We start from the raw sequence: 13,872 nt of genomic DNA on the forward strand, positions 1-13,872 counted from the left end.
TGATTCCTTTTTCCTTTTTCTTTTTCTTTTTTGAAAACTGCTTTTGAGAACAATCCAGTTTTGAGAAAACCGCTTTCTTTCCTGGAAACTTTGCATGTCACTCGTACAGTGAAGATTACAAAATGGTTTTCTGCAAATGCTAAATTTTTCTCCACAATCCAAAAACAAATCTATCACATGGGTTTGTTTTTTTATGCATATCTTTCCGTGACATATTAAATTAGACTGTCAATGCGATGCCTGTGTCTGCTCCTGACCCCACCCCCTCCCAACCACACATGCATACAGATACACTCACATTTATCATTCTATAATGTGTTAGCCTTTATTATCTATGCCGATGTATTCAAACAATACACTGTCCAAAAAAAAAAACAAAAAAAAAACAAAACATAAATGTTGCAGTGCTTTTTAAAAATCTTTTGAAATACATCATTCTGTCTTGGAGATTCATGGGGAGACATGAAAAATGACGTACTAAAGTCTGAGCTTGCATGCATTAATACAAACAAATGGATAGAAAGAGTTAATGAAAATAACAGCAAAGCCACCACCCTGCATCTAAATAAGATAACAGCTACTGTTGCCTGGAGCTATGCCATTAGAACACAGAAGGACTTTTTCCGTTTCTCTCTTGGATCTGACCTCAGTCGAGCAAACGTTAGAACTGGCCTTGGTATAACCCAGGACTCACTATCTTTGACACAATGATAGATTGAATTTCTATTCTTTAACTACAGAATGTGCTGTCACCACAAACAGGAGAATGAATATATGTTGTAGAAAGAGGAAGTGCACTACACAGAATGGTAGAAGAAAAAAATCCCAGAGAGAAGCACTGTTCTACCTTGATGTGGTGGTGCTATATATACCGAGACTACACAGCCCTGCTTCCATGCTTTTTTTTTTTTTTTTTTTTTGCATTTTCCTTGTGGGCGGGTGGGTAAATTATTGAATAAAACTTTTATGAGCAATTTTAGCTGGCTTACTGAATTTGCACTTAAGAAGGTAAAAGGGTGGGAAACCGAAGCTTGGCTAAATGTACCTGTAAAGACTGTAAATTGCCACCACATCAACCTTGATTGCATTCTTAATCAGGCATATGTGGGCTTGGACTAAAGCAACAGGTCTCTGTGGTTTTTAATGGGGGAGTGAGGCCATCTATTTGCCATACTCATTTTATTTTTTTGATGTCTGTTTCATGCTTGTTGCCATGTAAAGGATGAGGTCCGTATAGCCTTTCTTTATTGTTTCATGCATCGATTCGAAAGAAAATGTACTGTTATACGTTACCCCCCCCCCCCTGACTTTTTCATGTCCTGATCGGCAATGAAAGCACATTTAATCACAAGAGGAAACCATTCATTTTAGTGAATGCTCTGAAAGTATTTTTTGGCCACCAACATTTTGCAAAGACTTTTGCAGGAGGAAAAAAAGCACCTGTATACAGTATGCCCCTTGGTATATTTGATCTGTTTGTTCATGCTTTGGTGCTGTGCCACTTCAAAGGTTGGCCCAGATGATTCTCTGTCTGTCCTCCAAGTATCTTAGTTCTTTAGGCTAAGTTTTAAGATGGCCCTGCACAAGAAACACAGGGTTGTGATTGCACTAGGTTATGATAATGAAGTTTACAGTTTTGTTTTTCCCTTGGAAGAAATGTGGTCTGCCATAGATATGACAGGGCCGTGATAGAACGGTCGAAATGATGGATGAATGTAAAACTGGAGCACTACTTTGGCGAGGGTCCAGGCCTTGATTGAATATAGTAAATTATTGAATCTCTTTTTTATATATATATATTTTTACATAAATTGTAAGCTTTTGAAAATGTTCCATGAAATTAAATTAATCTGACTGAGAGGCTGGATGATGGTCTAGCTTTAAACATTAGTGATTTTCAAAGTGATGCGAACGGGTCTTTCAATGCAACGAACGGTATATGAACAAAACTGAGCAAAGTTCAAGTGGACTGCTTGCGTTTATTACTTTATTGTTTATTTTCTCTATATCCCAACACTTATGTATGTCCGTTATGTTGAAATCACGAGAGTCGGCTAGTTATATCATTTAAATTTATTTCGATGAAGTTGCTTTTGTAAGAAAATAAAGATATTCCCTTTTATATTGAATTTTCCATCTTAACTAATGATGACTTCTGCTTTTGTCAAACAAACTAACAGTCTTTTTTAATAAAAAAGAACATATGTGTCGTTTGAAATTCAACCAGATTCAAAATAGCTTGCAGCTTTTGTACCCCGCCACCCACCAACTCAAAAAACTCGAGTCTTCTGCTGTTAAATTGATCCGCAAAAATGACATGTACAATGCATCTAATTAACTGAAAGAAATCTCTGCTCTTGGTTACAAAAACACATTTCCAAAACTGGAGAATTTTGTGCAGCTACTAATTGTGCAGAATATCCAAGTTCATATCTTACTAAAAAATAATGCAGCAACCAGAAAAGGGTTGAGAAACATTTATATACTCCACAGATAAAGGAGTGTGGAGCAGTGCCTTAGACTCTGAATGTGTGGGTGTTGACGTGTGACATAATTGTTTCTTCAGAGACAAACAAAATCAAGGATCCTATTACATAGTCATAGATTAGAGATTAGTGTCAGATTATTTTTTCCATTATTAATTTTGTTATTCAAAATTGTAAAATCGTCCGGGAAGAACCTTTTAAGCAACATATTCAACTTTTTCATGACATTTCCGGTCATGTCATTCTTAGATGTAGATAGTCCGCTTGATCACCAGCTTCATTCTTCCAGAGTCACTGTATATCATATTGATTATATTGATTATAGTCAAACCCGTTCATCCACTTGAACATGTCTTTCTTGTTAAACATTAGTTCTAACCGACTTAGTCGCTTTTTTTTTTTTTTTTTAGAAAAGAAAACTCCCAGATAACAGAAAACACCAGTTATTTTCGATTTATGAGGAATGTTTTTGTTTGGTTTTGTTTTCTTGTGCAGGGTAAACTGAATGATGTTGCACTATAAACTGAGAAATTCTCAGAGAATGTCATGGCTAACCTTTCGGAGTATGAGCTCTATTTGAGGTGGCTGAAAAAGAAAGTAATGTTATGTATTTTACACATCTCTTTGATTGAAACCAGTGTCTCATTGACTGCAAACTCAATTCAACCAGATGAAACAAGAAAAATGGGATGGGGTTGTTGCTTGTAAAGGAACTATTTTCACAAACATTTTTGTTGCAAATAAATTCTTACTGGCTTTATAAGAACTCACGTAGTGCTCAGTCCACCCCCTGTTGCTGCAAAACAAATAGGCTTTGTAGTTTTTTTTGTTCCACTGAAAGGTTAATCCTGAAAAAAAATACATTAATATGCAAAAACGACACTTGTATCATAAAATGCATGCCATTTAGATGCTCACCCCAACCCAATGAAACCTCTGATCTTTATGCACCATGTATTTTATGCTGAATAACTGTTGTCACTGTTAACAAGAAAAGACAGAGGAGTCTTGCAGTGAGCGGGGCTGTATTTTTTTCTTATACACCCTGGCCTTTCATTGAATGTTTGCATAAAGTGTAATCTCTTGTCATAATGACAGCAACGTACGTAGTGATAAAGAGCGGAATACATAAAATAATAACTACCCGACTGAGTGTGCATTTGAACCTTTAGCAGACTCAGAAGAAAAATGCACTAAAAGTTTGTATGTACATGTGTGTCCTTGAACAAAATGCCAGCACTTTAGAACTACTCTGAAACCGAAAGAAAAGAAAAAAAACACATCAAGAGTGACCGGGGCTTAGGAAAATTAGGAGGAAATGCAACTTTTAAAGCCATGTGTTCAGAGAGCGCTGACAATCAGAAAAGGGATGAGACCCAAAGTGCACTATGGGAGATGTGACATGGCTAGCTGTGCTCTTGCTATTGCTTTGTCTTTCTCCAGCTTGCTTTGGTCTATGCTAGCTTGCTTTCCAGAGTGGAGGGGCATGATGATGTTAACTCCTGCCTTCTTGGTTATAAGTGTGTTTTTGCAGCAAGGACTGACTCATACCTTGGTGCTTTGTGAACAGATCTGTCCCATATTGACATGGACCATATCTTTCATGCTCTGGTCAGCATGGGTTGAACGTGGCCCTGAATCTGGGCTAATGGCTAACCTCATGATGGACTACAATACGAATGGTAAAATAGGATCTTATCATGCAACCGTACTCTTAGATCATGGTAATGTTCTTCACTATCAGCAATGCTTGGACCAGGCAAACTGGGATGGGGCTATTTCAATGTCGATAATGCTTTATGTTTCAAAAGACAAATGTTAAAATGTTTATGCGCCTTCTGACTCAAGCATCAATAATATATATGACAGAAATGCAAGTTGCCACTTTTGATGTTGCGTAAGAATTTACCTTTTCATTCCCGTCATGGTATCTGCCGTCACCAGTTTTAAATTGTGTAGTCCAAGAAAACCTGATTTCTTTAAATTGCAATACAGAAAAATCTGCTTTCTAATAAAAGTCCTTACATCACCATTTACTGTGCTGCCTATCTCATTCTACTTTCTCTGTTGGTTTATGTTCCAAGAGCTGAAAGGTTGCCTTTTCGGCTGTCTTTCTAGTGCTGACATCCCCCATTTCAAAGTTTTTACAAGTTATAATGAATTGTATTTAGGGTAAACCATCAGGAGAGGAGATGCAAGGATAGGGAAACAAAGTAGTCAGTGACACATGAAAGGTAGAAGCAAAACGAGCTTAGCTTGAGAAATGATACACATCAGTGATATAGACCAGGAGCTGGAAGAGAAAACCTCAGAATAAACTGAATGAGCATAATGACTGACAAACTTCAGGTATGGCAGTGAGTAAACTAGGAACAGGTGTGTTGGGAAAACAAGACTAACTGAAAAGAACAAGGAAACAGATTCTGGAAATAAAACGAAGATAAACTTAGCACATAAAACACTGCATTTATATCAACAATGTTATCACTAAAAACAAAAAGAAAAACCCCATAAACCATGACCGTAAATGAGAAATCACAAGGCATAATACTGCTAATTATAATCTTGACCAAGTAGTCCAAAAATACGTCAAATATCCCGCTATTTTGCAGGGGAAGTGTGGTATAAGCTCAGTGTCGTGGTCTCAGGGTGCTCTGGGATCTATTAGTCATCCTAGTTTCCTTCTGTTCGGCAAAAATCGCGCGGCGCGTGTTTAGCTGTCCTGATGTTGTCTACCTAAACTAACTTCTCGGAACCACACCACCAAGGAATACACCGACACAAGCCATCTTCACGATAGGCACCAGCTTCTGTCCTGCAAAATGAGCGACGATACGGACTCCCCTCCCGATAGGGAAATGAAGGTAGAGTATTGTTATCCACAAGTTGTGTTGACAGATTAGCATGCAGAAGCTACTGCGTCAATTCATCCGCTTTGGTTGTGGCTAGCTTAGCTAGTTAGCAAGCTGTTCAAGTTATGGTTCAGTTAACCCAATACTTTTAAGTATTAGCTTACCTATACTATTAACCTTGACTAAAATGTGAAGGATATCAGTAACAGTTTAAAAGATCCACAAGAAAAGGTGATGGGAGCTAACTTAAACCAACTAGATTTTTAGCCAGCCACACATGCTAGCAGGCAGCAGTTAGCATAATAATGTGAACCCCATAGTTGAATATTTGCATGCTAGGTTATTAGATAACGATTTAAAATAAAATCAGTTGATACATATTGTATTTTTTATTTTAAATTAAATAGTTGTTGTGTGGTAAGCTAATGTTATTTGACAGCATGCGACATTTTTTGTTATCCAATCCAATTTTATTTATAAAGCACTTTAAAACAACCACAGTGGACAAGTGTTATATCCATTGTTGCTGTGCTTTGCAGCTCATGTCACAGTAATGGCCAAACATACTCGAAAGCCACCATAAAGTAACTGCCTTTGTTTTTATGTTTAGGATTTCCAGTTTCGTCAGATGAAGAAAGTACAAGTTTTTGAGCCTGCTGAAGATTTGCCAAAAGACAGATCAAGTCTTCTCACCATCTCAAACAAATACGGTTTAACATTTGTTGGGCTTGAGAGAACTTTTAAAGTATACTTGACTCGAGATATTCTGGCTGCTGATCAAGCTGACTGCAGTGCCTACGACATTGGTAAGAACACAACTGCACATACTTGAATCAGCACTTTTATCCTTTCAGTTTTGCCCCATATGGTAATTTTATCTTGTTGTGGGAAAAAAAACTATTTCCCTCTTAAGACGTCCACATTAGGTGCAATCAGTTCATCTTCCTGATCATTTCACTGCAAACCACGCAGCATGACAGGTGTCTGAACTTGCGTATGACATTATGTTTGATAACTGTAGGAAGAAGATTAATCGTAGGAGGCTTTTTCTAAACATGTTTATGTGCTGTTAGATTTACAAGCTGACGGTGTGGAAAAAAAAAATATAACTGCCCTGTTGACAGTATTTATTAATACTATATTATTGCTGGATTGCTACTTAATTAGAAGATATAATTCTTCAGTTTCTTTCCGTGGGGCGTCGTTCATGATGCGGTCAAAGTCTGAGCTTAGGACACATCATACAGACAAGACTTTTGCTGCTGGAACTCGACTGGATTTGCTTATGTTTAACTTGTTTGGCTTTTATCTTCATTGTTCAAGTTTAATTAGTTTTTTTTTTTTTAGACAATGACTACAGCGTTGCATTGATCGACGCGTCATTTCGCACCACATTCTCATCCGTGGTTAGTAGATGTAATGCCTTAGAAGAAGTCACACTGCGGGGTGATCGTCCAAAATCTCTAACTCGATCAGAAATATTTGTCTGGGTATCTTTGGCAAGTGGTAGTCTTCTAAACTCTCACTGCCAGATATAAAACTACCATTTATTTAGCACTATCAAAGATATCCCTAAGATTCTTTCACATCAGTCATCTTTCGTCTGGAACGGCAGTAAATCCCACAGTGGGTCGCTGCCTCTACTCACTATTAACTCCAACCATCCTGTGTTCTCCAGTCAAAGACACACCTACACTGGCTGAGGTGACTGTGGAGCTGACCCTGCACCACTTGGCTCTCAGTTGTGATGAACTAACTTTGTCGGTATGTGGCGTGTCTGCGGAGATGGGTTTGTCCCTGACATTCTATGATGTCCGCACCTTCATGAACAAGGTAATTACTTTTAGTCCATGTGCTTCACGTGCCATTGTTTTTATTATTAGATGTGCCTCATGCTTTTTCAGGTTCCACCAGGGTCAGCCAAACAAACCAGTGTGATCGTGTACGGCGTTGCTTTAGGTCTCTTGAACTTATTCATTTAAAGTTCTTTTTAACTGGGAAAATGCGGCCATTACAATGTGTATTGGACTTCTAGCCGCAGTTAGTTGGCAGACATTTTCTCTGATTAGAGCAGAAAAAACTAATAAAGCAATGACAACACCAGGCAAGAACATAAAGCAATTGAAGAAAAAGGATTTATCATCTGTGTTCTGTGTAAACAAGTCAATCTTAGTCTTTTCAGGCTTGGCTTTGTTTCAGCCATCGTTGCAACAGAGAGCAGACCGGCTCAAATCAACAAAAGTTGGCCTTTTCGGGATAAAAAGATACAAATTTGGTCAAAAACAAATTAGTTTTGTGGATGCAGCATCTTTCATTTTTATTTTGAGCTTCGTAGATATTTTCTTGCGTGCAACCTTCAGGTAACATATCATAAGGTAGAGCATTAAAGCATTTTTTCAGAAATGAGGGCAAAATTCTTACACTCTCAAATACTAATATGAAGGTAATTACTTTCTTATACAAAAGTATATACTTCAGCTGTCAAATTCCATTATATCAGATAGTTTTTTTATTCATTTATTGATTCCTCTTCTCAGGCAAGACCACAGAAGTTGCCATTTGCGTCCCTGCAGCCAGCTGTGCCCCCTTACACTTTAGTGCTGGATCTGAAATGGAACCCTGTACAGACGTCCATGCTGGCTGTCTGTCTGTCGGACGGCAGTATGATGATTCTGGAAGTCACAGACGCTGTCAAAATGCAGGCCCAGCTACCTGCTGCAAGCGGCATCACCTGCAGTGAGTGCGACTCGTACCATAGTTTGTTGATTGACGTGCTCCGTATCACAGATGTGGCTCAGCTGTACTTTGCTTACTCTGCACAACGCAGTTTGTTGGAGTCCAAAAGGAAAGCAGGTCGCTGCGGGAAAAATGAATGCCACAGTTAGTCAGTATACACCAGTAAGTGGACCTCGGACGAGAGTAAGATTGTCGTTGGTCTCGTCAAAAAACTACAGTTGATTTGTGTCCTCTGTTCAAAAGGCACTCGAAGAAAAGAAAGTTATCCCATGTCCACACTTCTACTCCTTTGAAGAACCTGTCAAAGGTAAGATGGCCTTTCCTGTAACTATCAGAATACGCTAGAAATGATTTGAGTGGCCGCTGTAATGACTGTGTTCTCTTGCAGCTCTTGATGTCCTCTGGCTGAGAACGTTTGTGTTTGCGGTGGTATATGCTGCTGCAGATGGGTCACTGGAGACCTCTCCTCAGTTAGTGTTGATTTCCCTCCCTGTGAGTATGGCCAACACCTGTATGGCGTGTCTCATCCAATCGCATGTGGATTTTTGTCAGGTAGCACTGCAGCAGTCTTCAGCACCCCAAAGCCAAAGTGAAGAAAGAAACGCAGCACTCGATTCTCTGCCAGGTTCTGTGTCGTAGCTTTGAACAGCAGATTGGCTCCGCATCGTGGTGTTATTAAATTTCTTTAGTGCAGTTGTGTACTTCTACCTGATTGTGCTGCCGTTTGCTTGTTTTGTCTGAGTGGATGCTTCATGTAAGCAATCACAGAGCCATTTAAGGATTTTGTTGTTTGTTTCAGGGGTACCTCCCACACGCGCTTGTTTTCGTAAATTGAGACATTCCAAGTTGAATTCTTTTGCAGAAAAAAGACGAGAAAGTGGAGACCAAGTATCTGAACTTTGGTGACAGTGTGTACGGCAGCTGCACCGAGCGACAACACCACTATTTCCTAAGTCACATCGAGGACTGGTAAGCATGAACAGAGTGTAGGCATGAGATAAAGTGTGTCCTTTTATTCTTTCAAAATTTTGCAGCTCGTTTAATCTAAAACGTGTTAAATCGATGTAAAACTCCGTCTCGCCTCGTTGGTTATTTCATCCAGGGACCTTGTCTTTGCGGCATCAGCAGCCAGTATTGAGGTCAGCGTCATTGCCAGACAAGACGACAAGGTATTTCATTTGGACAAAAGCCTCAGATGTTCTGTGTGTATTTTACTGAGTTTTGAATCTAGATAAAAATGGAAGAAATGGTGTCGGGTGGATGTTGATGGAAGTGCTTCTTTGCCTCAAATGTCAAGGAGAGTTGCATAACTGTTCTTCAGAGTTTTTCGTAATTTTTTTTTTTAAATCATCTGCAGTCAAGAAACCTAAAGCCCAATACTGAACACCATCTCCTGATGGCATTAGTTCATCTTGTGGACAAAACTAATAATATCTCAGTTCTTCATAGTATTCTGATAATGTGGGGTTTGGTTTAGTAAAAGCTGCTACCAATTAACTGCTGATGGTTACTTTTATTTTGGTCCGATAACATTATTCTAATTAATGTTCAAATTGTATGAAAACTGTTTTTTTTTGGGGGGGGGGGGTTTCTTCCTTTTGGGATTAATGAAGTATTATTGAGTTGAATTGAATGATAACTGTAATGTGTGAAGAAAAATGCCCGTGATAACCACGTCGTCTCTTTTAGACGTGGGAACTTTGGATCTTAGAAGACGCAAGTCGGGCCGAGCTTCCAGTGACGGAGACAAACGAAGACACTCTGCCCCTCGGCTCAGCCATAGACTACACCAGCCAGCAGGAGATCCTCATCAGTAAGGATGTTTTTGCTTTAGGTGCCGTTTACACATACCCGGGTATTTTGAAAAACGAAGACCTTTCCCTTCGTTTGTGCCTTTCGTTTACACACAAACGGAGTTTTTTCCTCCGAAAACGAAGCTAAAAAAAAACTCCGGCAAAAGTGGAGATTTTTTAAAAACTCCGTTTAGCGTTTGTGTGTAAACTGGTTGAAAGACGAAAACGGAGTTTTCAGAATGGAATGCGGAGTTGTCGTCATAGTACAGAGCCCCGCCCCTATCCACCATAGTGGCAGGATAACGCCATTCATTGTTTATCTGGCAAGCATGGAGGTACTAGCAGCATTTATTTTGTTGAGAGCTATACTCGCTTGTGTGATTTTGAAAATTACACTCCTACAAAGTATTGAACAACAAAGGCGCATTACGGCGCGGAGGGCAACAATTGCGGAGCTTCTGTTGGCAGACAGAGCCCGGCCATACCACCGCCAGCGACGGCGATTCTGGATTAGACCCGGACGGACTGCTTTATGGTGGGAAAATTTTGAAAATGGCTTTGTTGTCCCGGAGGAATGGAGGGAAAATTTCAGGATGTCACGATTTTCACTCCTTTCCCTAGCAGAACTGCTACGCCCGCACATCCAGGGTGAGAGTACTCACATGCGCGCTTCTGTTGATGTTGTGAAGAAAGTTGCCTGTCAGCGGTTCTCTATTAGGCTTCTGATTGGCTTGTGTGGAATTCTCATTGTTCTAACTCTGCCACCGTCAGGCTTGGCATAATTTAACAGCTCCTGATAGCGTATTTCTCCGGATCAATGTAGACGGGTTTTTTTTTAAAAACGGGGCTGTGTGCACGGTTTTTTTTTTTAAAACGAAGGTTAGAAAATATGCGTTTTTCAAAATACCCGGGTATGTGTAAACGGCGCCTTAATTGCACTCCTTTCACCTGCCTGAGTAGAGGTTTGATTGCCCTTCAGCTACACCAGACATCAGGAGTGGTTGTCGGTCAGTCTGTTACCGGTCTGTCGGGTATATAAAAGTTTAAAAGTGAAATTCTTTTGTCAAACTTGTGTCGTTTTAACTAATATTTTGGTTTGTGGAACAATTCTTTTGAGCTGGCGTTTGGCTTATGACTAACGTTACTTACACTGCTGCACAGTGACTTTAGTGATGGTCTTTTTTTCCAGCTGAAAGGAGGGTTTGGATTTTTTGTATATAGGCCGGACTTCCATTTCTCATTTATATTATTTACTACTGTTGTCATCGGTTGTGGTCGTATTAGTGGAAGTAGTTCTATTTTTAGTACTATTAGCATTATCATCACTTTGATTATTATTATTATTTTTTAATTATATTTAATTTTCTCTTTATTTGCGCTTATAAATAATCTCCTGGATAAACAGAGTTGTGCAACACCCTCATTGCACTACTCGTCTATTACACACACACTTTTAAGGCTTTCACTGTAATGTTTTGCTTGGTTCCATATCTTGTCACTTCTTATCAATGTTTATATGTATTTTAGGGACGTGCACGACTAATCGATTAGTAGTCAACGGCTTTTTTTCCAAGAGTCGATTCATTTTTGTTTGGGGCAGAGACGCGGAACAAATGTTTACGGCGCTGTTTCTGCCGGAGTTTGCACCCGTAGTAGAAGCAACATACCGGACCAGATATCAGCAACAAAACGAAGCAAAGTGCTGCAGTATTTCACTCACCTGGACAATAAAGTCGAATGCACAGTAGGCGGGATGAAGCTAGCTTACCACAGTTCTACCAGTGGGATGGGAACTCATTTCAGGAGCAAAAAAACCAGGCGGAGAGACAACGAAACGATCATGTGACGGCAAAACGACTGGAACGAATAACCGCTTTGGTGATAAATGTTAGTTTACTGATGACGTCGCAGCTAATCGAGTTGAATTAGAAAATGTCATTAAAAAAATACTTAAAATGCCAATCCCTAATACGCGCACACATATATATATATATTGCAAAAAAGACTCTTTCAAAACAATGGAGGGGCAGTGCTGTGAAAATTTGCCATGGATGTCTGGTGCTGAGTCTGCAGCAGAGAATATATGTGAAACAGAAGTAGATGGAGATGTATGTGCTTATTTTGATGCAAAGTTTCCGTCAAATGAGAGCTGCATCGCTTGAGCAAAAGCACAAGAGGCCCACACGAGTGTCCTTTTTGCTGCTCAGATCCAGCAGATATTGAGCGTCTACGTTTGACTCGCAGCACTGAGCTCCTGTAGCTGCTGTACCAGCACTTAAAAGGCTCATCACAGAGTCCTCATTCAGCAAGCCCTCTGCCACCAGACAAAAGTTCACTTCATTTTCTGTCATACAGGAGTTCAGTTTAATTTTTAGGTCATCTCTTCTACTATATTTGATGAACACATTGTTTCAGCTTCAGAATGCTTTGTGTTGAGCCCTCCTCTATTGATCAGGTGATGCTCGGGATCCATCAGGTTGCTTTGTGCATACAGCATCCACTGCAGTGCTGTATTGCAGCATGTGTAAAGAATAGTGATAAGCTACCGTCTCAATGCACTGTTTTATCTTAACAGAGCCCAGTCTGCCAGACATTCACGTACAACTGCTGTTGCTGTCTAGTCACATCTCTTCTCATTCACTCCCAAGAACTCCCTCCTCATTAGAAAAAAAAAAATAACCCTGCAATTTGAACATGTCGACATAATTGTAGTCTGATCAAAACTTTGATTCAGAGTGAGGCGTTAGGTAGGCGAAGCAAAGGGAGGGGTAATGACAAAGTTATCTGCGGAGAAAAAAAAAAACCCTCATTAAAATGGCTCAGACAATGTAGAGGACCATAACAAACACCAAAGCCCAGACAATCCTGTTGCAGAATGCTGATGAGGTTTACCGTGTTTCTCTTCTGTCTGTTTTTTTTTCTCTCTTTGTCACCCTGTGTTTGCTTGCTTTCCAAACAGCTTTTTGTACTTTACTTTCATAAAAGAAAATCATTAGCTGCTTCACATGGTACCCTTTTTTCCTATTTTGCCCCACTCTTACTTGAGTGTGTAGTTGTAAATGTGTATATATTGTACGATATAGTGTATATATTTTTGCATGCGGGTGTTTTCTGTTGGTAAAGCGTTGAATACTGTTTGCACAAGAAATGTAGACTCAAAATACAAGATGGTAGAGAGAAGGAGCAGCAATTGTCGTTATTCCCTGACTGTTGCCCCGTTTTTTTTCTCTGTTTCTGAGAGGACGGGTGTAAACTCTGAGGAATACATCTTTAATTTAGGCCGTGAATCGTGGCGTCTTATCATTCGGATGCTGGTTTAGACTTGATTTGGTTTGTCGCCCATATTTCACTGTAGGATTTTTGGAAAGTGGGTGTGAGGAGCAGAAAAGGTTTGAGGGTTTGGCAAGAAGAGGAAGGCAGTGGGCTGTGTTTTACCAAATTAGGCATCTTAAGATTGTTTTTCAACCTTGACTACATGAGTGCCTTTTTTAAACTGAGCAAAAAGCCCCACTGTGAATGAGATGGATACATTGCTGACATGCACTCTGTGCACAAATGTTCTCCGAATGTTCATGCTCGAACAGGCAAACAGCACTTTGTGCTCATAAACAGAGTTAATATAGTGTGCAGGGGACCCTTGCTCTTCATCTCTCTCATATAGCTGTATTTGTTGGAAGCATAGTGCCAAGCAGAACGCCAAATGATTTCTCTCAAGAGTCTGAAACTGTCTGCTGTAGATTGGATCTTAATTAATGGACTCTTTTGTAGAGCTTCTCGCCAGAGAGCCAGCTGGATTCCTCCTGACTTTGATCTGTGAAGTGCTGCAAAATAAGGGAAAATAAGAAATGAAATTGCGATGGAATGTGTATGTTTTTTTTTTTGTTTTTTTTTTTGTTCAGGACAAGTTTGATTTAGGAATTTGTTTATTATCTTTTGTAAAATCAGAGCCAACATTTTTGAAGTGTTGCGCTTCACAAAGTCTAGAATCTGAATAAACGTCTAGCT

At 39.6% G+C, this 13,872-nt stretch overlaps 1 protein-coding gene across 9 annotated transcripts in view; it reads left to right on the forward strand.

Annotated features, from left to right (window-relative positions):
* The first annotated feature begins 5,135 nt into the window (after positions 1-5,135).
* Positions 5,136-13,872, forward strand: part of nup214 (nucleoporin 214) — a 29,717-nt gene continuing 20,980 nt past the window's right edge. For 8 of the 9 annotated variants that reach the window (XM_075456642.1, XM_075456638.1, XM_075456639.1 and 5 more), the window contains exons 1-10: positions 5,137-5,350; positions 5,949-6,144; positions 7,017-7,171; positions 7,876-8,074; positions 8,166-8,236; positions 8,318-8,381; positions 8,463-8,566; positions 8,937-9,043; positions 9,177-9,243; positions 9,764-9,887. In XM_075456642.1, the coding sequence (XP_075312757.1) occupies positions 5,309-5,350; positions 5,949-6,144; positions 7,017-7,171; positions 7,876-8,074; positions 8,166-8,236; positions 8,318-8,381; positions 8,463-8,566; positions 8,937-9,043; positions 9,177-9,243; positions 9,764-9,887 (1,129 nt within the window). In that variant the 5' untranslated portion in view covers positions 5,137-5,308. Of the gene's footprint in view, positions 5,351-5,948; positions 6,145-7,016; positions 7,172-7,875; positions 8,075-8,165; positions 8,237-8,317; positions 8,382-8,462; positions 8,567-8,936; positions 9,044-9,176; positions 9,244-9,763; positions 9,888-13,872 lie in introns of all 9 variants that reach the window. The other variant, XM_075456637.1, reaches the window with a different exon arrangement.

The sequence above is a fragment of the Odontesthes bonariensis genome, chromosome 22 (assembly GCF_027942865.1).
Source record: "Odontesthes bonariensis isolate fOdoBon6 chromosome 22, fOdoBon6.hap1, whole genome shotgun sequence".
Taxonomy (NCBI): domain Eukaryota; kingdom Metazoa; phylum Chordata; class Actinopteri; order Atheriniformes; family Atherinopsidae; genus Odontesthes; species Odontesthes bonariensis.